Here is a 27439-nt window from a genome sequence, read left to right on the forward strand (position 1 = left end):
GAGCACATTAGGAGACACGTAGTCCACCTTTCACCCCTTGCCTCCTTATCTCATGGGGTACAGAAAAACCTCAGATAGTCGCTTCCTGTCACCGCAATGTTGCTGAGACTGGGAGCGCTGACACCGCTTCTCCGCCCGTCTCTCTTCTCTCCGAAACCCATCCTCCGTTCTCCTTTAATAACCCCCAAACCCTTCTTTTCTCTCTCCTTCTTCTCTACGGCACCGTTTCAATCGTCTTTGGTATCTCATTCTTTCAATCCAAAACCAGCAACCCTCTTCGATAGTGGCAAGAATGCCATCTCTGTTGACCCTTATTATTTATCCTGCTGTATGGCTGACAAAGATAAGCCTCTGAGAATTGCCGTCCTCCTCAGCGGCGGCGTTGACAGTAGCGTTGCCCTTCGGCTGTTGCATGCTGCTGGGCACCACTGCACTGCTTTCTACCTCAAAATTTGGTTCCAAGTAACCCATTTTCTTTCTTTCAATTTTCTTTTGCTCCAAAGTTTGAAACTGTCTGAAATTAGTCTTAATTCGGAGTTGGTGTTTTGCAGGAAGATTTTAACAACTTTTGGTCAGAATGTCCATGGGAAGAGGATTTGAAGTTTGCAAAAGGCGTCTGTGATCAGGTTAATCACTTTCTTTTCTTCATTTTTTTTACATCGAGCTTTTAATATTTACAGCTGCATTTAAGAAAGTAGATTTCTTCTTTTGCCTTCTCGAAAGCCAAGCTTTGATCAAATTCTTTTCGTTTGGTCACGCTTGAGATGATGTTTTACATATATTCTGTTTTAGCGGTTTCATTTCATTGTTTGGAATTCTACCTTTTCTTTGCTCTTATGAGTTACAAAATTGGCATAAAATAATGCTTCTGAAATGAAAGATTTCGATGAAAGGATTTTTCTTTCTTACTTTTTAGGTTGGAGAAGTTCTTTGCTTGGTTTATAATCTATAAGCATGTACAGGAGAGATAGAGAGAGAGAGAGAGAGATTGTTTAACTGAAGCTTGATGGCATTGGCTTTCAGGTTGGTGTTCCATTAGAAGTTGTCCATTTGACTGACGAATATTGGAGTAATGTGGTATGTAATTCCACTAAAAGAACATTTCCTTCGATTATTTTTTTGCTTTCTCACTTGGTTATTTCTGTATAGTTGAATAGAGAGCTTTTTTGATAGATACCATTCCCCCTAAAAATGAAGAAAAGGAAACTCAGTTATTTTATTAGCTCTGTTTGTTGTATAGTGGAAAATCTGCCTTTTCTGGTCTGTCTTCTTGTTGGAGAATCCGGATTAAGCTGTGAAGACCTTTTTATGGTCAGTGAAGTAATGAAAATTGATGGTTAATTTTCCAGGTGTCATATATTATTGAAGAGTATCGATGTGGTCGCACTCCCAATCCTGATGTTCTTTGCAATACAAGAATTAAGTTTGGTACCTCTAGCTGAGCTTGAACACGTGAATTATCCTTTGATTAGTTGATTCAGACTATCTTTGTGCTTAACTTTTTCATTGAAATATAAAAATTTCAGGTGCATTCATGGATGCCATCAACAACATGGAATTTGATTATGTTGCTTCAGGGCATTATGCCCATGTCATTCATCCAGTTTCGGATCAAATAAATAAGCCATCTGTTTTAGAACTCTCAAAGGACAAGGTAATTAAGTGAGAACATATCTTCTGATCTTTTGCTTTATTATTATCAGTCTTTTGAGTATTGTCTTAAAACTGTAATTGGTTAATTGTGTGTCATTTTCTAAGATGCTTGATACATTCTTCCATCAACACAATCACAACAATGTTGATGCTTTAAGGTGGAAACCTTATGGTAAATGGTGTTTTAAATTTACAATCATATTTTAGTAGTTTCTTCGAATCCAATATGTGAATTTTTCTCATTATATGGTTTAAAGTCATTAGAATTTGTAATGTGTGAATCTAGGTACTGTTAAGAGTTTTAGTTGCCCACATAAGAAAAGAAGATAGTTGTTTTCAGCATTTTTTTTCCTTGCAATGTGTGCACAGAAATCATTAATTTTTTTCCCCAAAAGTTCTGCATTATCTCTCACCAAGAGTAAAACTGGGGAATCAGGTTGAGAGATCACTTGGATCTTCAACGTCATTTGATGACTAAAAATTCTACTTATCATATTTGTTCCATAAACTTTATCCTGAAACTCTGATAAATTTAACTGCCCATGTTCAAATTACATTTATGCTTGTATGATGTTTTTGTGTTATTTCAATCATGAGGATTGGTGCCTAACAGATTACATGAAGCATTTGTCTATTGTGTGTTGTTAATATCAATAAGTATGATCTACAGCTCAAGGATCAAACGTATTTTCTCTCACATTTGACACAAGCTCAGCTTAAACGTCTTATTTTTCCACTTGGTTGTATTCCAAAGGTGAGTTGTTTATATGCTTACTGAGGTGCCATATATTTACTTATGATATGAGTTTGACAGTCTTCCATGCATTTATATCATTAACTCATCAATTAGAAGACTATTATTTAGTTTCTCAGTACATGGGGGTATTGGAATACTTATTATGATTCTCTGTTTAAGTTTTAAAAAAATTGTATTAGATTGCTGTGATGTGAAGAATTCACATAGCACTTTTAAAAGTAACATATTTGTCATTAGCAAAATAATAAATGGGGGGAAAAGTACTGATGGATATTAAAGAGAAAATATAAGAGTATTATAATCATCCAGAAATTTTTTTAAGAGTTTGTATTTTTTTATATAGTTATGTATTCATCAATTAGCTCATGGATCTTTTAGTTTTTCTACCCTTTTTTTTTTTTTAGTTTGTGCATCTGATTTGAAAACTTAGGTGAGATAAAGAAGCATTGCAGTGTATGCCAACAATAAGGTAGCTCAATGTGGCTCCATCATACACTATAATAGTAAATTGATAGATGCAAGTGCTCAAATGACTTGTTGACTTGACTATATCATTTTAAATGTGTTGTCTAACATGAGAACATGAAATTCTTGTAATTTAAAGCTGATATTTTCTTGGAAAGTCTTCTTGGAGCTGAAGTTTCCATCTATTTATTTATTTTTAATTTTTTTATGTTCTTCATTTTGAAATTATATTACAGTATATCATGCTACAGTTGTAATTCATTGCATGGCTCTATTTCTTGGGATTGCAGAAGTCTTCCTAAAGTATTTTTTTATTTCTTCCTCTATTTCTAAAAAATGAATATTTCTGTCTCCATTGTTGCAGGAAGAAGTTCGCAATCTTGCCTCAAAATTTGATTTGGCTAACAAAGACAGAAAGGATTCACAAGGAATATGCTTCCTTGGAAAGGTACTTCCTAATGGCAGTTTTTTTGCCACATTCCTTACTTAGTACAGGAAACATTTTTAAGATGTGATATTTTATGTGCTATATCTGCTCAACAAATATGCTGTTGATAGCAATACATTTTATTTTGGAAACCAGACCCATTAATGAAAACCAAGCAAATTTATGCCTGTTAACTCTAACTAATGTATAGCTAAGTTTAGTTTGCATATAACCTTGTCCTTTATTAGCTTGTAATGCCTTGTTAATTTGGATGGATGACAAAAGAAATATCCTTCATTGAACTTCATTTTCCAGAACTTTCTGATATTAGCCTTGACCGGTTCTAAACTTTCTTTATTTTCTGTTATTCTATTTTTAGTGGCCATTTCAAATTTGAAACATGCTTAGTCTTTAAAATGTTGAACCTGGTCTTAATAGTGACTTGAGACTGCATTATCGTAGAACTCTTCTTTTTGTAGATAAAATTTAGCGAATTTGTTGCGAGACATGTTGGAGAGAGTGAAGGTGTGATTTTGGAAGCTGAGACAGGAGATTTCCTTGGCATTCATCGGGGTTTTTGGTTCTACACAATTGGTCAACGTCAAGGCTTACGCCTTCCTGGGGGACCCTGGTATGCTTTGCCAAATTGTTGATCTATAGCTTATCTTTAGCCATGGCAACATTCATGTTATGCTTTTCATAGGATATATTGTGATGGTTCTAATAATGAAGTTTGCCAAAATTCTTTCTCTACCATTGTTAACTTCGTGCACTTAAAGATGCCATATTTCTCCTCTAGTGCTTTCTCCAATCTTGTTTTTGAATTATAAAGCCATGGTTTATCTTATGCTGGGCTCCTCTTCGCCCACTTTGTTTGCTGAAGGCTTTTCTGTGTGGTGCATCTTATGCAGGTATGTTGTTGAGAAGGATGTTAAAAACAATGTAGTGTTTGTCTCAAGAAATTATTTCTCAGTAGACAAAAGAAGGCGCTCATTCCGTGTTGGCTCCTTGAAATGGCTTAGCGGGTCTCCACCTGATATGACCAGTCAGCTTCAGTGTAAGGTAGAAGAATTGTGTTTTACATAATTCATTATTTGATAACCAATATTGCACATTTCCCTCCATGAATGTTTACCTTTTTATTTGGTTGGCAACCCTGTAGTCCTATTTATCCAACATTTGAGTCATTTATGCCTTGCCTATTAGAGTACGTCGCGGTCAATTGCTAATACCTTGAAGCTCAACTCTCCTTGAAACTTTTCAGGTCAGACATGGCCCCACATTTTATGATTGCAGTGTAAAGATAGAACTTGGTGGAGATAGTCCTGAAGAGGTTGTGGCTGTCCACTTATGTGAAGATGATCAAGGTCTAGCAGCAGGGCAGTTTACAGCTTTCTACCAGGGAAGAACTTGCATAGGTTCTGGTGTGATTTTGGAGTCCTGGGATGATAAAGGTTTTCCTGTATGTCAAAAGGCTCTTGAATTAGCTAGACTAGAAGATAAATCAAAGCTTGGGAAACCAGTTAAGATAAAGGTAAAACCAGAGACTTCCGACCAGGAATCTGTTCAGAAGGATGGCATAGAACCTGATAAAGGATTGGCTGAACCGCGGGTTTCTGTCACAAGTTAAAACAAGTCGGGCATATTTCAATGAGAAGCAATATCTGGATTCCCAGCAAGTTGGTTGCAAAAAATTGAAGCAGAGTTGGTTGCAGATATTACAGTCTTCAAATCGTTAGGAATAGTTCGTGCATGGAAGTGGAGGTTTTAGCACATCGGTCTCCCAATCAACCCTCTAGATCCTAGGGCATGCTGTAGTTACCTAGAGACTAGAGCCAACCGGCATTTATAACCGGTCGGGCTGTGTATAATTAGAACATTCCTTGATGATATACCTGTGGTTTCATGAAAATAATCGACTTAAAAAGTATACAAATTTTGGAGGTCAAATTCTTGCTGTGACATGGACGGAGCATGCATCCCTACCACCTGAGCAATTAGCTAACAATGAGAGGAAAAAAATGAATTAACCACCCATAAGTGGTGCATAGGCTTGTATATGTGTATGTACAATCAGATTTTAGCTTCCCACTAATTATTTACCAATGCGATATCGCAGGTAGTTTTCAACATCTATTATTATTTAGTTCTTTTACAATTAAAATAGATATTTGTTTAAAAAACTATGATTTAAATTAGTAATAAAAAATTAATTATTCTTTTCTAATACATGCAATTTTTTACTGATTTTTTATTATTATTAGTAGCATGTTTTTTTATTTAAAAGTAAAGGCAATTTAAATTATTTTTTTGTAAAACAAATAATAATTTAAAATAAGTAGGGGAAAGTGTATCTCTTTAATCTAAACCATGTTTTTTTATTAATGCATTTATTTAAAAAAAAGAAAAAGAAAAAGGAATTGTCATGTTATGAAAATAAAGTTTTAATTAAAAAATATTGACAATTTTGGTATTATGTATGCAATGAAAGAAAAAAAAAATCTTAATTAAAAAAAAAAATCTTATTTTCATTAAATATTCATGAACTCAATTTTTTGTTTTTACATATTAGGCTCATGTATAATAATTAACCAAGTGATTGCTAATATTAATAAAACAAATGCTATAGTCTTATTTATTTATAATTAATTTTAATTAAAAATTAAGATAAAAGTAAAAAAAAAAAAAAAAAAAAAAAAAACTATAACTAAATGGCTATCTAGAAAAGGGATAGTGACCCGGGCTTGAGTGGTGGTGGCTACTGGCTAGTACACCTAGCCCAATACAAAGAAACCCAGACAGTCTAGCCTTCTTCTCCTTTATTTATTTTTTTTACAATGGATATAAAGTTGGGTTTCAAGAATTTGAACTCTGAAATCTTATTTTTAATTATTTTTATAATAAAAAACATTTAAAAAAATACTTTCAGTATCTTAATAAATTCATTTATGATTTTAAAATGCTTTTAAATCACCAAAACACCCTCAAATTAAACTAAATAAAAATAATATTTTGAACATCGATCTACTTTTATTAATGAGATGAATGTTCAAAAAAAATTTCAATAACAATCCTCTTGTTAATAGAAATTTAATCATATCAAGATTAATATTTTTTATGGCTGGAATTACCAATGGCTACTTTCTTATATTATCCATTATTTTTTAACCATTTTTTCTTTTATTTTTAAAATTAAGAAACTAGAAAGTGAAAAAAAAAAAAAAAAAACTGCGTAAATCCTAAAATTAATAGGATAAAAAATGATTGATCGGAAAATTTCTATATAAAATTTTTTTTCACGTGAATCTAGAAAAAAAAAACCTCCTTTTGTTTTAATTGTTTTTTCATTACAAATTTAAATTTTATTTAATTAAATTGGCCTCAAAATCAATACAAACTAAGAATTTCAATAGTATACAAAGAGTAAAAATATAGAAAAAAAATAAAATTAAATATTCATTAGAATACTTGAAATATAATAAATAAAATACAAATATTTTAAATTCTCTACCTGTTAGATAATTGAAAACTCAATACAATTGTCACTGGGGGGGGGGGGCATCCAGTAATCCAAGCGTTTTTGTGGAAACCATTGGTAGGTTCCACGCCTATCAATAATTTAATAGCTGTTCTGATTGGGTAATTTAGCCAGGGAAGAATTAACCAAAATTAAAAGAGAAGGTGGTTTCGTTTTTCATCCCTTTATAAACTATTATTTACTAAAATAATATTATTGATTTTCATCATTTAACATTAAATTGATTAGAAAATAAATTTTATAATTGTTTTGATTTGTTTTCTATGAATTTATCATGATTTCATAATTTAAACCACATGTCTGATAATTTAATTTAGGTTGACTCATATTGTTTTTTTATGTTTTCTTAATTGATTTTTTTTATTTTATCATTTAATATTGAGTTCATTGGGGATTGAACTTTATAATTTTTTAATTGATTTTTATTGGGTTATTGCAAACCCCCATAAATAAAAATAAATAATAAAAAAAACACATAGGATTGAAGTAATGAGGTCTCGATGAGTAATAGAGATTCAGTATGAAAGAAATGAATAAATAGTAGGAATGATAATAAATGTGTCATGTGAGAAAGAAAATGATCTCCATAAACAAATTTAAAGGTATTGTTAAAGTCGAAATGATTCATGATTTTTAGTTTAAAACTTGTAACGTTGATGAAACTAGTGACGAGTTTCAATGGATAAAAGAATAAGAAAAACGAGAAGATATGTAAACCTCGATAAAAAAAATTATTTTGAAAAATTAGTGATAAATATGGTAATATTGAATTTATTGAGAATAAATTAAGAGCAAATGTCATGAGAATCTAATTAAATAAAGTAATGCATGAAATTTAGATTTTAGTGTAAAAGACATTGATTGTCTAGTTTTATAGTATCAATATATCATAATCCGACTGTTGGACCGGGCTGAAATTTTATAAGAAATCTCTAGATTTATTGATTGATCTTAGGTTACAATTTCATGTCAATTGGAGTTTGGAAAGGCTTTACGAGAGTGCTCAAAATCGGATAAATTGAAGAAGATGACACAAGGGGCATTAATAAGGGTATTTTGGTAATTTTATATAAAACAATATTCTCCTCTCCTCATTTAAAGACAGACCACATCCTCTGCAAAAGGAAAACACGAGGTAGACCATATTTTTGTCCCATTTTCTTCATCTTCTCTCCATTTCTTCAAGCTAAATCAAGAGCAAGTGTTCTTAGGAGAATTATATCCAAGAAAACAAATTAAGTGACTAAACTTAGAGAGTTATGAAGCTTGAGAAAAACAAAGAGAAGTAGCCGGAAATTGGAAGTGGAGGACATGATTTTTTAGAGATTTTTGTAAGAATTCACTCAAATAAGCTAAAGTAGCAAAGGTAAGGAGCTTACCCTCAAGTAATTTTATTTTTCTCCCTTGTTCTTGCATAATGAGAAGAAAACCTCCAAGTTTAAAATTCTAGGGTTCATGTAAATATTTTTGAGGAATGATTGTTCTTGTGAATTTCGACATTAATTGCATGATAATGGCTTGATTTGCAGAAAAATAGAAGGAATAAATTGATTTGAAACTATGAGTTTTGGGATGGCAACAGGGCAAGAACTTCGGCAACCATATCTTGGCTTTCCATCCTTGAATTAGGTTGCATTTTGGATATGTTATTATGATCAATGTCACTTACATTCTAACCAGAGGGATTGTTAATAACATACTTTGTTTGAAAGCAGTCATCGAAGGAGCATTTTTGGAAAATCACCCTCAAGACAGCCTCGTTCGTTGGCCATTATATCATCTTTTCACTGTTGGATTGGTCTAGATTTTGGATATGTTGTTCATCCAAATGTTATATAATTTTGAACAATTAAGATTAGAAACAAACACTCCTACCAGATATTGTACTTCTCGAACAATAGATCTCCAATTTTCATGTCAATTCGGTATTGTTTTGATATAGGGAGATTTAATTGTTGGATGTATGTTAATTTTGGATATGTTATTCTAATGATAATGATGTATAATTACACCATTTGGATTTATTGAATTCTAAATTTAGAAATTATGTTTTAAGTTTTGTTTGAAAAATATTGAGTGAGAATATGATGTTTAGCATAAAAAGTATGTTTTGGGACTAAGAATAATTATAATGGGTTTAATGATGATGGAAGTGTTTGAGTCATGTTTGATGTGTTGATAAGTGATGGTATAGTTAAATTCTATATAAAAAGAAAAATAGTGGTGGATTAATACTTTGGTTGTGTTGGAATGGAAAACATGATATGGGAAAATAGTTTGAGATAAATTGAAACTAACTTTGAAAAATTAACCCCTATTCTGACTAGCTATGTTAGTTAAATAAGCGCTAGAATGTTTGGTAAATTACGTGTCTTGATAAAGAAATGAATGGGAAATCATGGTAAGGGATGTTGTAAATTGATTTATGATACAAGGAATCTTTTTAAGAGTGCATTGGAAAAATTTGGCATGGGTAGTCATTGCTTAAATTTAAGCTAAATTACATTGTTTGGTGATAGATTAAATGTCTTTGGACATTAGAAAATTGATGACGAGAATTCATGGCTGTAGACACCAAGAAAAAAAAATATCAATAACAAAAAGTCATGTCTTTTGGAAATTGAAAATCATTGATGAAGAATTGAGTTAATTAGATATTTAATATTAGTGTAAATAAATTCTACTATCAATGAATTTAAATGAAAAGCAAGAAAATAAAATACATCCATGGAAATTATTTACGAAAGTATTTGATTTTATGAATTTAAGAATAAATCATGAAGATTCAAATATTAATTTAGGATGTTATATTGAAACGTAGGAGAAGCATTTGAAAAGGGGGACCCAACTTCTTAAGAACTTGTATAGTAAAAGCTTGAGGAAGGACCACAGGAGGGGTATAACAACAACAAGAGAGCACAAGCCAAGCTTCTACAACAGGTAAGTGTTCTATACCTACACTTTTTACATAACTTTAATTTACTAACTTATTAAATTCTTGGTCTCTACATCTATAGGTGAAACCACAAAGAGAAAGGATAAAGTGGAATAAACAAGAAATTAAAATGGATTTGAGTACTTGATTGGTTTAAGAATATGAATTACATTAATGGACTTTGTTGATGATCATTCCTTTAACTTGATTAGTAGATCCTAAATGCGGAGGCCAATGATGTTAGTAAGGTTTATTAACATTGGCATAATCATCCTTGAAAATAAGGGATATTGAACTTGATTAACTATTCCAGTGAGAATAGTTAATGATATTGACCGATGCTATCGATATTGGCAATAACATGAAACTTGATTAGCTATTCCTAAAGTGAAAGTTAATGATGTCAAGAATCTTGACATCAACATTTCCAGAAATATTCCAAGGTATTATGGAAAGAAAAAAAAATTTGATTGACTATTTCATGTTAGAAATAGTCAATGACATCAATCAGTGACATTGATTTTGACATTTACAATGAACTTGATTACTCGATCTTGATATGGGCGACTAATGACACTAATAAAAATTCATTAGTGTCAGCATTCCCTTCTAAGTTTTGGGGGAGAGGTATTATAATGGTATTTTTGATAAGGAATAATTAAAAGTGTTAATGAAATGAGGATTTACATCTTGATAGGATTATTCATTCGATCTTGAAGAGGCGGATATTGATTGGAAATTATGGAATAAGATGGGCAGAGGAACTAGTTACTCGGTAATGGACTAGCGACATCAGTTTTGTTTTCTAATAACTAGAATATACAACTTTTGTTAAATTTACTTGTGTGGTGTTAGTATTGTCGGGATGACTTACTTGTCAGATTATAAATGGAATGTTGGATGATACCTTACTGTTAACCAAAAATGGTAAAATGTGTTTATGTTATGGATTATTAAAGAAATAAATAAAATAATAATAATAAATTGATGAAGATCTAATCCTTGTAAAGGATGGAAGCAAATATCGTATTGCTTTGGACGTGTGAATAAAAGTTCATTAACTATGGTAGGTGTTATACACTTGAGGAATGCAATGACATACATACATAAATACATACATATACGATGTATTTTAAATTAATTGATGAATTGTAATTGATATAATTTGAGAATCGTGTACTGTGCACATGGAGGATGTCAAATAAATTATGACTAATAATGTAAATACATTGTATTGAGGTTTTATGTTGTTGCTAGCGCGAAAAGAATTCAGTGGTAATTATAACAGTATAATAAAATGCCAATAATAGTGATAGATAATGAAATTTGGCCTTAATTATGGTGGCCAAATGAGATTAGGTTGATGAATTAAATAGATTGATGTATGTATGGTATTCATATTATTTGAAGATGGTTCATATATGAATATTATGAAAATGATGGTAGGTTCCATGATAAGGGGAGGTTTCATTGAAAATCTAAAGAAACATTCGAATGTGTCGAAATGGGCACAAGAAATATGTAAGTTGAATATATTTATAAACCAAAATTGGATCGAAAACATGACAAGTTTGACGATTTATATGGAAAAGCCATAATGAGTATAATAGACGTGGTGATTGAAATTGATATAAAGACATAGAAAGTAAGAGAGAGAAAAATCACATGGTAGATATTATAATGAATTAAATGCGCTCGTGAGGTGAAACAAGACACAAAACAAATATGTTAAGTAATTCCAAGAATGACAAATAAAGACGTAATAATGGAAGGTTAAATGAGAATTTCAAGGAATTATGATTGCATATCGTTGACTATTTGTTTAATTACCTATGCATGTATTGTCTAATTTTCCTTTTATGCTATATTTTATTCTTCAAATATTTATTCTATACATTATGAAATTGAAGGTCTTTAGATTCACACAAGGAGTAGTGTTTTAGATCCTCTAGTCTCTTTTTATATGATTAAATATGAAAATGAATATTAATGTATTTTATCTTTAAGAAACTAAATGACTTAATATGTAATAGTACTCTTTTTAGATTAAAAATGTATTATTTTGTATTTGTAATCTTAATGTTTGTTTCTTTTAATTATTATGAATTATGTGTGTTAATGGGAAAGAAATGAACATGCAAAATGTTATGCATGTACTATAAAATGATGTGATGTTGAGGTTCTATATGATTATGATATGATTGAAAAATGAATATAACTGTACAATATAGTTGTTGATAACTTAGGACCTCCAAGTATAAGGGAAACTCTACTAAACTTTCGACAGAAATTTTGGCAAGCCTCTGATAAGTTAGGCGTAAAAAAAAAATACTCATTTTTTTAAAGTTAAGGCTCAAGGTTTTTTTTACAAATATATTAAATTACAGGGTGTTACAGTTATTATAATCTCATGATCCAAGTTGTAAATTTGATAAGTTAACCTAGGTTGATATATATCAACTCAATACATTGTCATCTTAATATTAAAAAAAATATAATTTTCAATTCATTTAATTAAATTATATTTTTACTTCTTATTCGAGTTGTATTTCAATCCGTCAAATTAATTAGATTATATTAAATTAACCACTTGAAACCTCATTAATAACACTTTAATGTTAAAAAATTTAATACCATGTGGTGTAGGAGCACTGGGCAAAGATTTTTAATCTTTTCTTATTTATTTTTGCATTTTAAAAATAATTTAAAAAAAAAAACAGTTATAATTTTAATTTTAAATCTATTTTGAATTGTTTTATATGTTACTATTAAAAAAAAATTTAAATATATTAAAAAATAACTATAATTATAATTTCAAACACCACCAAATTCGTTGAAATAAAAATAGAAAGTGACCCGTGTTACATCAATACAGGTGGTTGTTAGCTTTTTTTCAAGATAAGAGTAGTAAATGCCATTATGAAACTCTACGCGTAGTTGGATATCATTTATCAATGCCGAACGTGGTTGTTTGAGAATAGAGTGAATGCTACTCTCTCTCTCTCTCTCTCTCTCTCTCTCTCTAATCATTTTTCTTGTTTAAAAATATATTAAAATAATTTTGTTTAGTTTTTTTTAAAATTTATTTACATCAATAAATTAATATCATAAAAAAACTAAAAAAAATATTAACCTAATAATTTTTAAACTAAGTTTAAAAACACACGCAGGCAAACACACACACACACATATATATATATATATATATATATAGAGAGAGAGAGAGAGAGAGAGAGACGTACATACATTGAATATGGTCCCATGCTGCTTGTGAGTTATGGTCACCAACCAGACCCTCATCCAAAAAACGGTGCAACTTAACGGCACTCTCTTTTTGTGTCGGTCAAAAAACGGTGCAACTTAACGGCACTCTCTTTTTGTGTCGGTAGTTAATAACGGCTCACGTGGTAGGTGTACTAGGTGATCCCTATTGGACTGTGACTCGAAACATTTTAAATAACTTTTAAAATATTCTGTTAAATTTAAACTCCTATTATCACAATTTAAATAATTATTTCTTAGATTTGAATCTATCATATTGCTTTATATTATAACTTAAACCCTCTATTTCTAAGAAAATTGTAATTTGTTCCACCTATTTTTCCTTTATTGAAATGTTGAGCTGGCACCCTTTTTTTTTTTTCATTACTCCATCTCAAACATGGAAAATAATTTTAAAAAAAAAACAAAAACAAAAATAAAGTTCTTAACAGAAGAATTGATTGAAGATTGCAGGGTGTTTTTTTTTTTTTTTTTTTTAATTTTTCCTTTCCATAATGTTAGCTTGGTTTTCAGGTTTGTTAGAGTAATTCAAGTTATTTTTATTTACAGATTTGATGGGGTGTTTTTTTTTAATTGAACTTGATTTCTTTTTATCGTCTATTTTTTTTCTTATATGGTTTAAAAAAACTAGTTTTAGAGAACAACCATATTATTAAACTTTATAAAGTTTATAGACTTGTTCACATGTTTAACTAGTTGACCTAGCTTGCAAGTTTCATTAATTGATCTAGATCGTGAGTTTGATAAGTTTAATTTTTATATATATATAATTTTTTATTTCATTCTTAAATATTTAATTAATTAGGAATTCATATTTATAATTGGTTTTATTTCACTTTCTCTGGGTTATCGTAGTCTATAAAAAAGTCTCGATATTAGGTTGATATTCAATTTTGCGATCATCTATTTTTATTATCATATAGTTAAATAAAAAATATATATTTTTTAAAAAGTGTATAATTTTAGTGGAGTCCATAACCCGATTCATAAAGTTTGACTTGCTAGCTTTGGTTATATGATTCACAAGTTTGATGAATTTACCCACCAACATAATATTTTTTTAGGTTTTTTAATTGTTTTTTTTTCTATTTCACCTCTTCAATATTGAATAGGTTGTGAAAATGACTGGATCATTTATTTTTGTTTGTTTTTAATAGGGTTATCACCTACTCATATAAATGTATGTATTTTTAGAATGGTTTTTAATTTTATGAGCATTTATTTTTATCATATAATTAAATAAAAAAAGTTTATAAAAAATGTTATTAAATCCAATAGAGTTTATAACCCGAGTTGTGAGAGTACCAAGATCAATCTAATCTGTCATTGTTTTATTTTTTTTAAAAGTTAAATTATGTTTTTACCAATTATCAATGTTGTATTTGTTCCCGAACAATTTAATTGGAAACTTGAGTTCGATAAAAAACTAAGTCAAGAAATTTTAAGATTAGAGTATGTTTGGTATTGTGGTAGCTATTATAGTTGTAATTTGAAAAAAGTTGTTTTATAAAAATTACTTTTAGTTGAGGTTGGTTTGAAAAAATATCTGTGTGGTTAAAACTGAGGTTGAACAAAAAGTAGTTTAATATGTTTGGTTAAAAGAATGCTTTTTAAATTGAGGTTATAAAATAAATATATATATATATATATTAATGGTTTTTATTTTAAATATTGTAGATTTAACTACTGTTATTACATCATGAAATAAATAATATTGATATCAAATATTTTTTTATTGTTCCATTAAACTATGTGCAATTTCATAACGTATGAAATCTATCCAATAAGGATTATAGTTTTTTAAGCGCGCAACATCAGGTAAAATATCATCAAGAACAAAATTAAGGTTGTGATTAAATTTTGCAAATGCTACGTCATCAAGCGATCTTCTTTTATTTTTTTTTAATAAAACACAATTAAAAATAAAAATAAAAATTGAATTTTTTTTAATTGGGTGGACCCGGCAAAAACAAAATTGGGATTGCAATCAAATTCTGCAAATGCTACGCCATCAAACGATTTTCTTCTAATTTTTCGGAATAAAAAAAAATTTAAAAAATAAAAATTAATTTTTTTTAACTGGGTCGGATCCAGTTCAATACATTTAGCTTCGAACCGGACCTAGGCTGACCTGAACAGTGGAGCAATGGAGAGTTTGCTCTTCATTGTACAAAAACATAGCAGGAAAAAGCATGAAAAAATTATTTCAGCTAAACCTATGGTTAAACCTTATTTTTTTGTGGGTCTCATGAGCCAAACTATAACCACTACTTATAACCAAACACTAAATTATTGAATTTTAATAATAAAAAAAAAAACAACAGCTACGGCATAGCTAAATACCCTCTACCTTGTTTTGCTAGTTTTAAAGATACCATCAAAAAATTCTTACTCTTACCCCTTTTAAAAAAAAAAACGTTTTTAAAAAAACTGGCAAGGGGACAATGACTGGTGTTAACTATATACTCAGATAATGGAGAGGAACTTATCCAGGCATGCGTATTGCATGCCATATATACATGATTCAATTCTGAAGGTCCTACAATTGAAAACGAGTTGTCCCACTCTCCCTGTTAGTTTTACAACATTAATGGACGTGCCCGTATCATTATTATATTATAGAATACGGAGGCGTGGAAAAATATTGTAGCTTTCCCACCTCTTTTAACTTTCCTCATTATTATAATTATATTATTATTATTATTATTATATTATATTATATCCTAAAAAGTACTGTAGCTGATTTTTTTTATTATTTTTCTTCTAATCTAATGATTTTTTTTTTTAATTTTGTTTGTTAATATTAATTTTTTAATTTAGTTATCAGACTTTTATGACACGAATCTCGGGTTTGATGGGTTAACCTGGAATTCACGAGTTAACCTGTAATTTTTTTTCTTTTTAATTATTTTTTTTCATTTAGTTTAGTTTATTAATGTTAAATTTCTTTCTATTTAATTATCAGATTTTCATGATATATATCCTGAGCTTGACAGGTTAACCCAGTTAATTCTAGGTAAACACGTCAATTTTTTTTTTCTATTTAGTTATCAAACTTTCATGACTCGGAAGTTTAAGAGTTAATCCAATTTGAACGATTAACCCACTTAATTCAGATTTTTTTTCTTTTTCTTCATTAGTTTTTTTTCTTCCTATTGTTTTTTTTCTTTTTAATTAATTTATTTAATTATCACATTTTTATGACATGACCTTATAGCTAGACCCACATCCAATACTCTTTGATCCGGTGTTGCAACCAGACTCACTTAAACTTAACCATGTAAATTTAATATTATTATTAATATTATAAATATTACTCTTGAGTTAGGCGTTGTAGCCAAACCCAAGACTCTTGGGTATAACTTTGTAGAAAGACCTAACACTTTTAAATCTTAATTTTTTTTAAAATATTTTTTATGTTAAAAAAATTAACCCGCGGCATCGCATGGGTCATGTAACTGGTCTAATACTCTAAAAAGCGTGGGGCACACCACATGTTTTTTGTTTTTTCTTGTTTTTGTTTTGTCTTTTTTTCCCCACATTTGTTTTTTCATTTACCCCTTTTTTTGGGTTTTTTTGTTTTTTTCCCCAAAAATTTCTTCTTCTTCTTCTTCTTTTTTTTTTCTTTTTTGTTTTTGTATTTTTTTTCAAAATTATCTTTGTTGATCTTTTTTTTTTTGTTTTTTTATTCTTTTTTTCAAAATAATCTTTATTGATTTTTTTTTAATATTGAACTGGTTGAAAATTTAGTTTTGTATTTTTTTTCTTTAAAATAATATGGATTATTACAATGTTTGTCGATTTTATTTTGAAATAAAATATTTAGTTTAAAATATTTAGTTTTTGGATTATTTCTTTATTTTCTTTAAAATATTTAGTTTTGTATTTTTTTTTTTCTACATGGCTTTTTTTTAAATGATCTTTGTCGATTTTTTTTTTTTCATATCGAGCTGGTTGAGAATTTTATTTTATATTTTTTTTCTTTAAAACACTGTGGATTGTTACAATGTTTCACCACATGGTTTTTGTTTTGCTATAGTGTTTCCCTACATGTTTTTGTTTTCAAAAAATATCTTTATGAATTTTTTTTTTTAATATTAAGCTGGTTGAGAATTCAGCTTTAACTTTCCGCACATGTTTTTTTGTTTTTTTTTTTTGCTTTTTTCCCCAAAATTTTCTCCTTTTTAAAAAAAAAATTTTTTTGTGTTTTTTTTTTTTTCAGAATTGTTTTTGTTGATTTTATTTTTTTAATATGAAGTTGGTTGAGAATTTAGCTTTGAAGTTTTTTTTTTCTTTAAAACACTATGGATTACTATAGTGTTTCCCATTTGATTGTTTTTTATGATTTTTTTTTTAGAATTGTCTTTGTTGATTTTATTTTTTTCATATTGAGCTGGTTGAGAATTTAGCTTCGTAGTTTTTTCTTTAAAATACTGTAGATTGTTATTATTTTCTTTAAAAATAATTTTTTTTTATTAGTTTTTTCAAAATTGTCTTTATTGATTTTATTATTTTTAATATTGAGCTGGTTGAGAATTACAATTGTAGATTTTCTCATGAAACATTATAGATTATTACAGTGTTTTTCTGTATAGTTTTTTTTTCCTTTCATTTTTGTTGATTTTATTTTTTTTATATTGAGCTGGTTGAGAATTTAGCTTCATACAATGTTTCCCTACATTATTTTTTTTTTTTGTTATGATTTTTTTCAAAATTTTCTTTGCTCATTTTATTTTTTAAATATTAAGCTAGTTAAGAATCTAGCATGATTGTTTTTTTCTTGAAAATATCGTGGATTACAACAATTTTTCTCGATATAATTTTTTTTTTAAATTTTTTCATAAATTCATGATAACACATAAGTTTGCCACAGGCCCACGGCATCACGAGGGCATGTCATCTATATGTATTTATGGCAAGTTAAAGCTAGCAGCTTTACGTCATGGAGCCAGAAGAAGAAGGAATTATACACACACACACACTTTCAGCATCGAAGGTCAGGTAAGTAGAGTGTTCTTGTCAATTAGAGCAATATGGAGGGTGTGAAGGGTTTGGAGAGTGATTTAGAGGCCATGAGACAGTATTTTAGGAGTGGAAAGACCAAAGATGTAGCTTGGAGGCAATCTCAGCTGAAAGGATTGCTCTCGTTTATCAAGGAAAAAGAGAAAGACATCTTCAAGGCTTTAAAGGAAGATTTAGGGAAGCATCATGTTGAGGCATACAGAGACGAAGTATGTTGTTTCTTAATATGCTGCGATCTTGTTTTTTCATCAGTGAACTGAAAATTTCATACTAGTTTTCTTTTTATTGTTAAATGCATGCTAAAGACCGCCCTCCTATTATTCTATCTTTGCATCGTTAGATTTTATCAGGTGGCTTTCCAGGTTTAAAGGTAGTCATGCTACAAATAAACAAATTATGGTACACAAATTTATTACATGACAGTTAATTATTTTCTTATGGTTGACCAATTATTTATTATGTCTAGAACTCACAGTGCTCCATTTGTTATTTGATACATGGAATCATCTTCTTAAAAATAAGGGTTCCCGAATGTAAATGTAGGATTATTTCTTGTCATAAGAGAGAGATGTTTTTGGTTCAGGAAAAAAGAAAATAAGATTTGTGATTTGGAAATCCAAAAAGACGTGGATTGTTTTTGCAGGTAGGGATATTGACAAAATCCATCAAATTTGCACTGCACGGGTTAAAAGAATGGATGTCAAGCAAGAAGGTAAGCATTGCTCTCTTTCGGCAACAGATGATCTCTTGTAAATTGCTATAATTTCTTATTTCCCACCAATGGCACTCTCAAGGAATGATTTCATGTTGTGTGTTATGTGTTTACAAGTTGACCTTCATTTAAATTAATTTTTGATGTTGTCAATATCAAAGGGTCAACATTCAACAGCACCATGTTCTGTGTCTATGCCTATAGATTCATGTTTCTGTGTGTAAGTTACTAACTATATACAGTGTTCGTTCATAATTGACGACAGGCCAAGTTGCCAATAGTTGCCCTGTTATCGTCTGCAGAATTGGTACCTGAACCTCTTGGTTTTGTCCTAATTATTTCATCGTGGAATTTTCCTTTTGGTAAGCTATTTGTGACGTAACTGAGAAGAAGATAAAAAAGAAAAAAGAAAAAAGAAAAAAGAAAAAAGAAAAAGGACAGGGCTATTATGTCCTTGGATATTGTCTAAGATTGCTATGCTCAATGATCGATGTGTTATCACAAATATGCAGGACTATCCTTGGAACCACTGATAGGAGCAATAGCTGCTGGTAACACGATGGTTTTAAAACCTTCGGAATTAGCTCCTGCAAGTGCTTCTCTTCTAGCAAATGTTTTGCCAACTTACCTAGACAGTTCAGCTGTCAAGGTTATCCAAGGAGGACCAGCTGTGGGTGAACGTCTCCTACAGCAGAAATGGGACAAGATCTTTTTTACAGGTGTACATACAGTTATAACACGAACACATATATATAAACATATGAATCATGAGCATACATGTAGAGTGAATGTGAATGTCTGCATAAAATGCCATGTTTGTTTGTATAACATTAGAAAACTCATGACCAGCTTTTCGTTTCTATTGAAATAGACTAATATTACCTACATGGTTATGTTTCATTAACTATCTGATATTCATTTTCATGCTTCTTCCTCATGTTTTTCCTACAAATCTATCCTAGGAAGTGCACGAGTAGGACGAATAATTATGTCAGCAGCTGTGAAACATCTCACACCTGTTGCTCTAGAATTGGGAGGTAAATGCCCTGCTGTTGTGGATTCTGTATCATCTTCATGGGATACAAAGGTTGGTTTTTATCTAAAATATGTAAATGCATCATGTTGTAATGAACACGGTTAATATGTAATGTAGTAGGAACTAATTACACTGCTGCTAAAATACAATCCCTGTTGGTTGCTAGGTGACTGTGAACAGAATTTTAGTGTCAAAATTTGGAGCCTGTGCTGGTCAAGCATGTATAGCAATTGATTATATCCTAGTGGAAAAAAGATTTGCTTCCACCTTGGTGAGCTTGTAGGGAAATATAGGTTTCTGAACTCACTTGAGCTTTTCTCGTACTGTCTTCTCTACAAGAGATCCGTTTTGAACTTGTGTCTATGGTGTTGTCAGGTGGAATTAATGAAAGTTATGGTCAAGAAAATGTTTGGTGAAAACCCAAGAGAGACAAATACTGTTGCAAGAATAGTCAACGAACAGCATTTCTTGAGATTGAAGAATCTTCTAAGCGACTCAGCCGTGCAAAATTCCATTGTCTATGGAGGTTCAATGGATGAAAAGAATCTGTATGATGCACCATTTACACTTTCTATATATTTTAAATGCTATGATACAGTTTTCTCCGCCCTTCTTTTCCATTACAAACATGCATTATTAGACTTAATTATACCGTAGATTGTCTTGATCTGTTCAGTGGGTGTTTAATTATAACTCACTGTTCTTTACAAAATGCTCTTGATAACATGTTCGTGGTAACCTCCGTGCAGGTTCGTCGAGCCAACAATCCTGGTAGATCCTCCACTTGATGCAGCAATGATGACAGAAGAGATATTTGGTCCTTTGCTTCCCATAATCACAGTGAGCTACATACCAGTCATCTCCTTTTATCTTTATACCTGTATTCTTCAAGAACTCCATCCAGCAATAATCAAGAAAACCAGAGTATTAACCACCAATTATTTTCATAATTAATCTTAGTTTATAATGATTAATTCAGTTTTTGCTTCTACAGCTGGACAAGGTTGAGGACAGTATTGCTTTTATCAACTCAAAGCCTAAGCCACTTGCAATTTATGCCTTCACCAACAATGAAAAATTCAAGAGAAGAATGTTATCTGAAACATCATCAGGAAGCTTGGTATTCAACGATGCAGTTATTCAGGTACTTCGATTCATCCAGTACCAGACTAATCTTCTCGTTTCTTTTCTTTTCTTTTTAAATTTCTTGATTGCAACAGAGAGAAAACGTAGCCAGTTTTCTCTAAAATAAAAATTTCCCATTCCTTTTATGTTCTTAACTCTTAAATGCAAATGCAGTATGCAGCTGATGCCTTACCATTTGGAGGGATTGGAGAAAGTGGGCTGGGCAAGTATCATGGGAAATTCTCATTCGACACGTTTAGCCACTACAAGGCAGTGACAAGAAGAAGCTTCCTGACTGATTTTTGGTTCAGATTTCCTCCATGGAATGATTACAAGCTGTTGCTTTTGGAAGGGACTTACAAATCTGACTATCTTGGAATGCTGCTGGTCATTCTTGGCTTAAAGAGGCGAAGATAGACAGGACTCCGATGCCATGTAGCAGTTCTCTTGCCTCAAATATTGAGTCTCCCTGGATGACTCTGCACAGCCAAAATCAGCAATAATGACTCCGGAATAGAGTCAATGAACCTTTTCCTATTATATTCATTCTCGTAATGCGGATTCTATTTAAGGTCGTGCTTGTTAATGTGAATTCTATTTAAGGCCGTGCTTATTTATTTGCTTGTTGAAAAATAATTTATTTTAAAAAGTTAATTCTTAAAAAATAAATTATTTTTTTTATATTTAGTAGTCAGTGGCAGAGATAGAAACTTTTTAAATAAGAGGGTAAATTATTAACAAATATTTGATATTATATATTATACAGATATGTGTTATATAAAAAAATTAATTTGAAATATATGTATCAACTCAAGTCAAGCAAAATTAATTTAAGAATGTTTAAAATGAAAAAAAACTTATATTATAATTGTTCTTTTTGAGATTTTATATTTTAAAATTGTTTCATAATGATTTTATTTTTAATCTCATTAATAATATCTTTTTTAATATATACAACAATCTTTTATTTATCTATTTCTAAATCTTTCAAAGACTACGAAAGTTCTTAGCAACAATTCTATGCCGACATATGATACATAACATCTAAAATCATAGCTTACAAGGATTGTCACAAATTGATGTTGTTCTTGCTGACTTGTTATTTTATACAAGTGGATTAAACATAAATTTTAAATGTTATCTTTTTAATTTATTTATTATGTCCCTAATTTTTTAAGTTGTCATGTACTTCACTTTTAATCACTAATAAATTCATCACCATCATTTTTCATATGAAATTCATAGCAAAATACTTATCAATTCATCAAAACTCTTTTCAATTTATATCCATTAGCATATAATATTACTCATACATATATTAATTCAACAAACCCATAAATTATTATAAACTCTAATATTTTCAATAACTAATTAATATAGAAAAAAGAAGCTAACAATTAGTAACTAACAAAGAAAATTAATTATGTAAAGCTATTATATTAATATTTTAATATAAAAATATTTTGAAAAAAAAAACAATAAGGGGGCAATTGCCCCCTCTTGCACCCATGTGGCTCCGCCACTATTGGTAGTATCATGAAAAATAAATTGAAAAATATTTTTCAGTATTTGATTATGTTATGGAAAATGAGCTGGAAAATAGCTTATTAATGTTTTTTTTTCAAGTTTATTAAAATAATAAGAAACAAATGTTACAAATTAAAAAGTTGAATAAGAATGAAATTGAAAAAAAATCTAATTTCATAAATTATCTCAAATAAAATAAATAATAATCAAAATAATAGAAATCAAATCTAACAAATAAAAAAATTGAAAGATAATTGAATTAAAATAATAATAATTACAATTTCATAAATTATTTCAAATAAAATAAGTAATAATTAAAGAATAAGGACCAAATTTGATCGATAAAAAATTTGAATTAAAAAATGATAAGAGAAAAGCAAATAACAATAATAAAAATGAAGACCAAAGTTAGTATAAAAATCAAATTAAATCAAATTTTAAGGGATGAAATAAAAAAAAATTCAAATAAAATATATATTAATCAAAATTTTGAGGACCAAATTTAATATAATCAACAAATAATATTATATTTTTAAATTTTTCACAACTTCTAGAAAGTGTTTTCCACCTAAAATAAAAGAAAAATACTTTCTTAAAAATCAAGTTAAATTTTTCTTTGACTGAAAAGTGTTTTTCGTTGACTTACTTGTCTAATGACAAACAAACATATAAAAATTTAAAAAATAATTTTCAGAAAATTATTTACCGGGTAACAAACACCCCCTTAAGTTTAAGACTCCTTTGTTGGACTGCTGCAAATCTTCTTTGTATCTTGTTCACAATTCTAGCCATTTGTACTAATGACCATACTCCTATAAAACCAGAATCTAGTCCAAATTGATGCTGGAGATTGTTTTGGATGCTGAGAAATTGTGTTACAAATTCCATTTCTTTTGGTTGCAAAATAATACAAAGAACTGCTCAGCTAGTCCACGCATTGCCACATCCTAATTACCTATTCTCCAGAGCCCAGACAAGCAATCCAATTAATTCCAGTGCCGGCAAGGACTACGTGTATACTTCCTAGACAACTTAAATTTTTTTTGGTCTATTTATTAATTCCAGTGTTATCTTCATTTTTTTTTCTTATGAAATTTCTATCTTCATATCTCCTTCTTCATTTTCAGCCATTTCTGAATCCCAGAATACATGTTGGCGCCTTTCTCGTTAACTAAATATACAAATTACTATATATCTACTCTTTGTTAGCATAGAGTTATTTACAAGTCTTATATCAAGATATAATATATATTTATATAATTATCAAATCAATGTATATCATATTAAATAGAATTTAGTTTGACAAAATATGAGTATAAATTCAAGAATAAAAGAGTACTCGAAAAATAAAATAAAATATATAAATATTCAAGAAATTAACTAATTGGACTCATTCTATAATCAACATATATATTTATTTATATTACATTTATATTAAAGATTATCCAACTCATCCGAAAAATATAAAAGTAAAAGGAATATTAGATAAAAGACCTAAGAATCTTATTAAAGATTGTTTGAAGTACCTACAACGAATATACTAAAAAACAACTTAAAACAACACAAATGAAAGACTCCAATGCATAAAAGAAAACCAAGTTTAGGGACAAACAATAATTTCTATAAATTAAGGACCAAAACATAATTTTATCTAAATTAATTGACCAAATTACAAATGTCAAAAATACATAATTATATTGAAATTTCATTCATAATCCATCCTCAAATCTGTACAAATCTCAATTTATGTTCCAAGAACTAAATTATAATTTTTCAAAGTTCAGTGACTAAATTATAAATATCTAAAATAAGGGGACTAAAATAAAAATAACACAAATCAATTATCAATATGAGATTTGTATCCTTAACCTCTTAAGAATACGTTAAGAATTCCAAAATATGTTTCAGAGGTCAAATTATAATTTTTCAAAGTTTAGGAACTAAATTATAATTTTCATAAATCAAGACCAATATAAAATTTCTATCATCTTCAACATTCAAACCATTCTGTACAGATTTCCAGCTAAATGCTGTATTGACCACACTAAATGCTGCATATTTTGAAACTAAATGCTGTATTGACCACACCATGAATGTGTCCTAGCCAAGTTAGGAAGTCTCACAAGCTAATATTCGAATCTTTCATCTCTTAAAACTACATTTTCTGCATACAATAGTAACAGTCAAACTGTGGACATTATGGAAACTTAGCTGTAGCTGGAGGCAACTTGACTAAATTATGGTTACTTTTTAACCATATCTGATCAACTGTAACCAATAGGAGATAGTCCAGACTCATTCGCAATATAGGATGATCCACTGTAACCGCTTTTTGTTGCTCCGACTGTGTTTTATATAAATGCTCTCTATCTTGATGCATGGTTCAAGACACATTTGTGTGATGTTGCTGAAAGCTGCTTCTATATGCAGTTGGCAATGGCTGTTTCATGTATTTGTACAAGCAACGCAGAAGCATTTCCTGGTTGGGATATCCTCTTGAAAGAGAAAGCACTGCAATTTTTTCAGATAGTTGCCTTTTGATACCTTCTTGGTTGCGATAGGTCCAGGCTATATTCATTTTTTTCCGGTTTTTCCCGTGAACTTCTTGCGCATCATCTTTGTATAATCAATTTAAGGAAACCAAGGATTAACTGAAATAAGCACAAGCTTCTCTTCCTTGACAGAATTCAGATATTGTATTTACAGTCTGAAAATGTCAAAACTGTAGCAAATTTGTCAATATTTTTTCAACCTGCTGTCAAAACTCTTATTTCTCTTATATAAATGAAGACAGAGAAAGTAAGAGGGCAAGTGTAAAGAACAAGTGTGTGGAGTGAGTGCAAATGCAATTTTAAGAGTGAGAAAAAGCATATTTGAGAGAGAAATAACAAGTATAAAAGTGAAATATTAGATTTTCTGGGATTGTCTTGAGTTAAATTGAGTGCTGGTATCAATCCTCTAATAATATATAATCTGCTGTCTCTGTAGACATATTGTTTTGGGGAATCACATAATTTTACATACTTGTTTGTAATATATTTGTGTTTTGCTTTCGGTCCAATATTCACAACAAAAACTCATGTAGCAGAGTCCATTCTTACCATTTCAAGCTGTGATCAGATACATTTGTACATCTTATGTCTCCGTAAGACGACTAGAAAAACATAGGCTGTTGTTTTCAACATCATGTCTGACCCCCTCCTAGTAGATGCGTATTAACTTTCCAACATGAAGACAAAGTAATCCAAAATTAGTTTCTTGATATTTGTCTGTTTTACATGCGCAATATGGAATGGCAATAATGGATACCACTCATCATTTTCTTATCCTCTCCCCTTCTCCTTCCATCTTTTGCCTTGGGCATGAAAGCTATCGTAAAATTAAAGACTTTTCTCCCCTGCTTGGAAATATATCATTTAACTCGAAAACTATCATTCTGCACTTGCTGACCAGGTTCTGTTATCCTCAGTAACAGTGCTATAAAGATTATGCTTGATAGAACTGTAGAACATTTAAAATTTATCATTACACATGCAAACCCTAACGGGGCCATGAGGCCTGAACCATACATTTTTGGCTCACCCTTCCCAATTCATTTAAAACAGACAGTATGGAAGGCACAAGATATCACCGGGGTAAGGATGTGGAATGCCAGATTCATCCTAAACCAGCACTATGACCATCCCAAGCTCTAACAAAATTGAATCATGCAGGAGAAGCAAAAAGGTTTAAAATGGCCAAAGTGGACAAGATCAAGAAGTTCTAATATCATCATGGAGAGCAACTGTATGCATCATAACCTTGTCCATAACCATAATCAGCATTCCATGGATCTACTTGCTGACCCCAAGTAGCAGTACTCAAGTCCTACAGCAACGGAATATCAAATATTATCGAGGCTAGTATAGCAAATTAAGAATAATGATTTGAAATTGCATGTTAGAGTCAAAGGCTGCCAATAAATACAAGACTAGATAGTCTCTTCCATAATGACTTCAACCCATGCTGATGTTTTAACTTCAACTTTCTTTAGAGAGACGAGACATTGATTAAATATTCAAAACAGGCCATTAATGATTAATTCACCGATTAAACAAATAAATATTGACACGATAGTACTTTCTTCATGGTATTGAGCTGGATGTTGGAAATTAAACAATTGTGTTGTTTTTATGGATGTGAAAGACACATAGCATGATGAGGTGTGTACATGGTCAAACATTCTCAAAGCTGGAAGTGAAACCTACTTGTTTCCTGCCTCAAGAAATGCGCACCAGTTGTTGACCAATCACATGCCCTTGCATCCTGTGTATTGCTTCTCCAGCTGATGTCCTATGCAGAAAGCACTGAAAAAGTTCAGGGTATTTTACAAGGAATTACTATTGATCGACTTAAAATACTATCTCAATCCAAAAACTTTCATGGTTAGATAAGTCATCTAGAATTGTATCGTATTACTCTCTTACACACCTGGCCCACAAAAATGTTATTCCCCGGCATTCTTTGTATGACCTTTTCAGATAGTTTGCTTCCCAATAATTTAGATCATTAGAAGCTTATATGGTCGTTAACTTCATAACTTATACGAGTAGTCAAAATGTGCACAAACTGGCTCGGACATCCATGTTAATAAAAATAAAAAATAATAAAATTAGTATTTGGAGAAACCTTGACAGTAATAAGGGGTGCCCCATTTTACTATCCTCACAATAATACTGTCTGCCCCCTTCGTCCTTTTTACTTGTGATTCTCCTTTTCTCTGACTAATATGAGAAGTGAAGGGCTAACCCATACGATAGTGTTGCTGAAAAGAAATGATCTTGAACCAACATTCTAACTCAACCACCAAATGCTTAATCAAAAGGACAAATGAAAATGCCATGATGCAGCAATATTGCTACTTCTATGACATATTATCTGAGGACAATAGTGTAGCAAGATAAAATGTTTACAGCCACTA

At 30.2% G+C, this 27439-nt stretch overlaps 2 protein-coding genes across 4 annotated transcripts; both read left to right on the top strand.

Annotated features, from left to right (window-relative positions):
* Positions 1-28: 28 nt before the first annotated feature.
* Positions 29-5264, top strand: LOC118033018 (uncharacterized). Of its 2 annotated transcripts, XM_035037857.2 has the most exons (10): positions 30-462; positions 552-626; positions 1024-1077; positions 1350-1428; positions 1527-1654; positions 2324-2407; positions 3240-3323; positions 3782-3933; positions 4214-4364; positions 4567-5264. In XM_035037857.2, exons 1-10 carry the CDS (start codon positions 97-99, stop codon positions 4930-4932), a joined length of 1539 nt encoding a protein of 512 aa, XP_034893748.1. In that variant the 5' UTR covers positions 30-96; the 3' UTR covers positions 4933-5264. The 2 variants fall into 2 exon arrangements, with proteins under 2 accessions (XP_073266273.1, XP_034893748.1); XM_073410172.1 differs by lacking the exon at positions 1024-1077 and having other exon boundaries at positions 29-462.
* Positions 5265-17961: 12697 nt separating this feature from the next.
* On the top strand, positions 17962-21609 carry LOC118033016 (aldehyde dehydrogenase family 3 member F1). Of its 2 annotated transcripts, XM_035037855.2 has the most exons (10): positions 17964-18288; positions 18723-18791; positions 19057-19153; positions 19304-19510; positions 19754-19878; positions 19994-20098; positions 20203-20375; positions 20577-20667; positions 20822-20971; positions 21127-21608. In XM_035037855.2, exons 1-10 carry the CDS (start codon positions 18091-18093, stop codon positions 21367-21369), a joined length of 1458 nt encoding a protein of 485 aa, XP_034893746.1. In that variant the 5' UTR covers positions 17964-18090; the 3' UTR covers positions 21370-21608. The 2 variants fall into 2 exon arrangements, with proteins under 2 accessions (XP_073267230.1, XP_034893746.1); XM_073411129.1 differs by lacking the exon at positions 19994-20098 and having other exon boundaries at positions 17962-18288; positions 21127-21609.
* The last annotated feature ends 5830 nt before the right edge of the window (positions 21610-27439 follow it).

This window comes from Populus alba, chromosome 1, assembly GCF_005239225.2.
Source record: "Populus alba chromosome 1, ASM523922v2, whole genome shotgun sequence".
NCBI classification, from domain to species: domain Eukaryota; kingdom Viridiplantae; phylum Streptophyta; class Magnoliopsida; order Malpighiales; family Salicaceae; genus Populus; species Populus alba.

Excerpts from the sequence above, each read along its gene's own strand:
- LOC118033018 (XM_035037857.2), top strand. The coding sequence starts at position 97 with ATGTTGCTGAGACTGGGAGCGCTGACACCGCTTCTCCGCCCGTCTCTC. Across the intron at positions 1,429-1,526 it reads CAATACAAGAATTAAGTTTG|GTGCATTCATGGATGCCATC; the intron begins GTACCTCTAGCT and ends TAAAAATTTCAG. Across the intron at positions 1,655-2,323 it reads TAGAACTCTCAAAGGACAAG|CTCAAGGATCAAACGTATTT; the intron begins GTAATTAAGTGA and ends TATGATCTACAG.
- LOC118033016 (XM_035037855.2), top strand. The coding sequence starts at position 18,091 with ATGGAGGGTGTGAAGGGTTTGGAGAGTGATTTAGAGGCCATGAGACAG. Across the intron at positions 19,511-19,753 it reads GGACAAGATCTTTTTTACAG|GAAGTGCACGAGTAGGACGA; the intron begins GTGTACATACAG and ends AATCTATCCTAG. Across the intron at positions 20,376-20,576 it reads TCAATGGATGAAAAGAATCT|GTTCGTCGAGCCAACAATCC; the intron begins GTATGATGCACC and ends ACCTCCGTGCAG.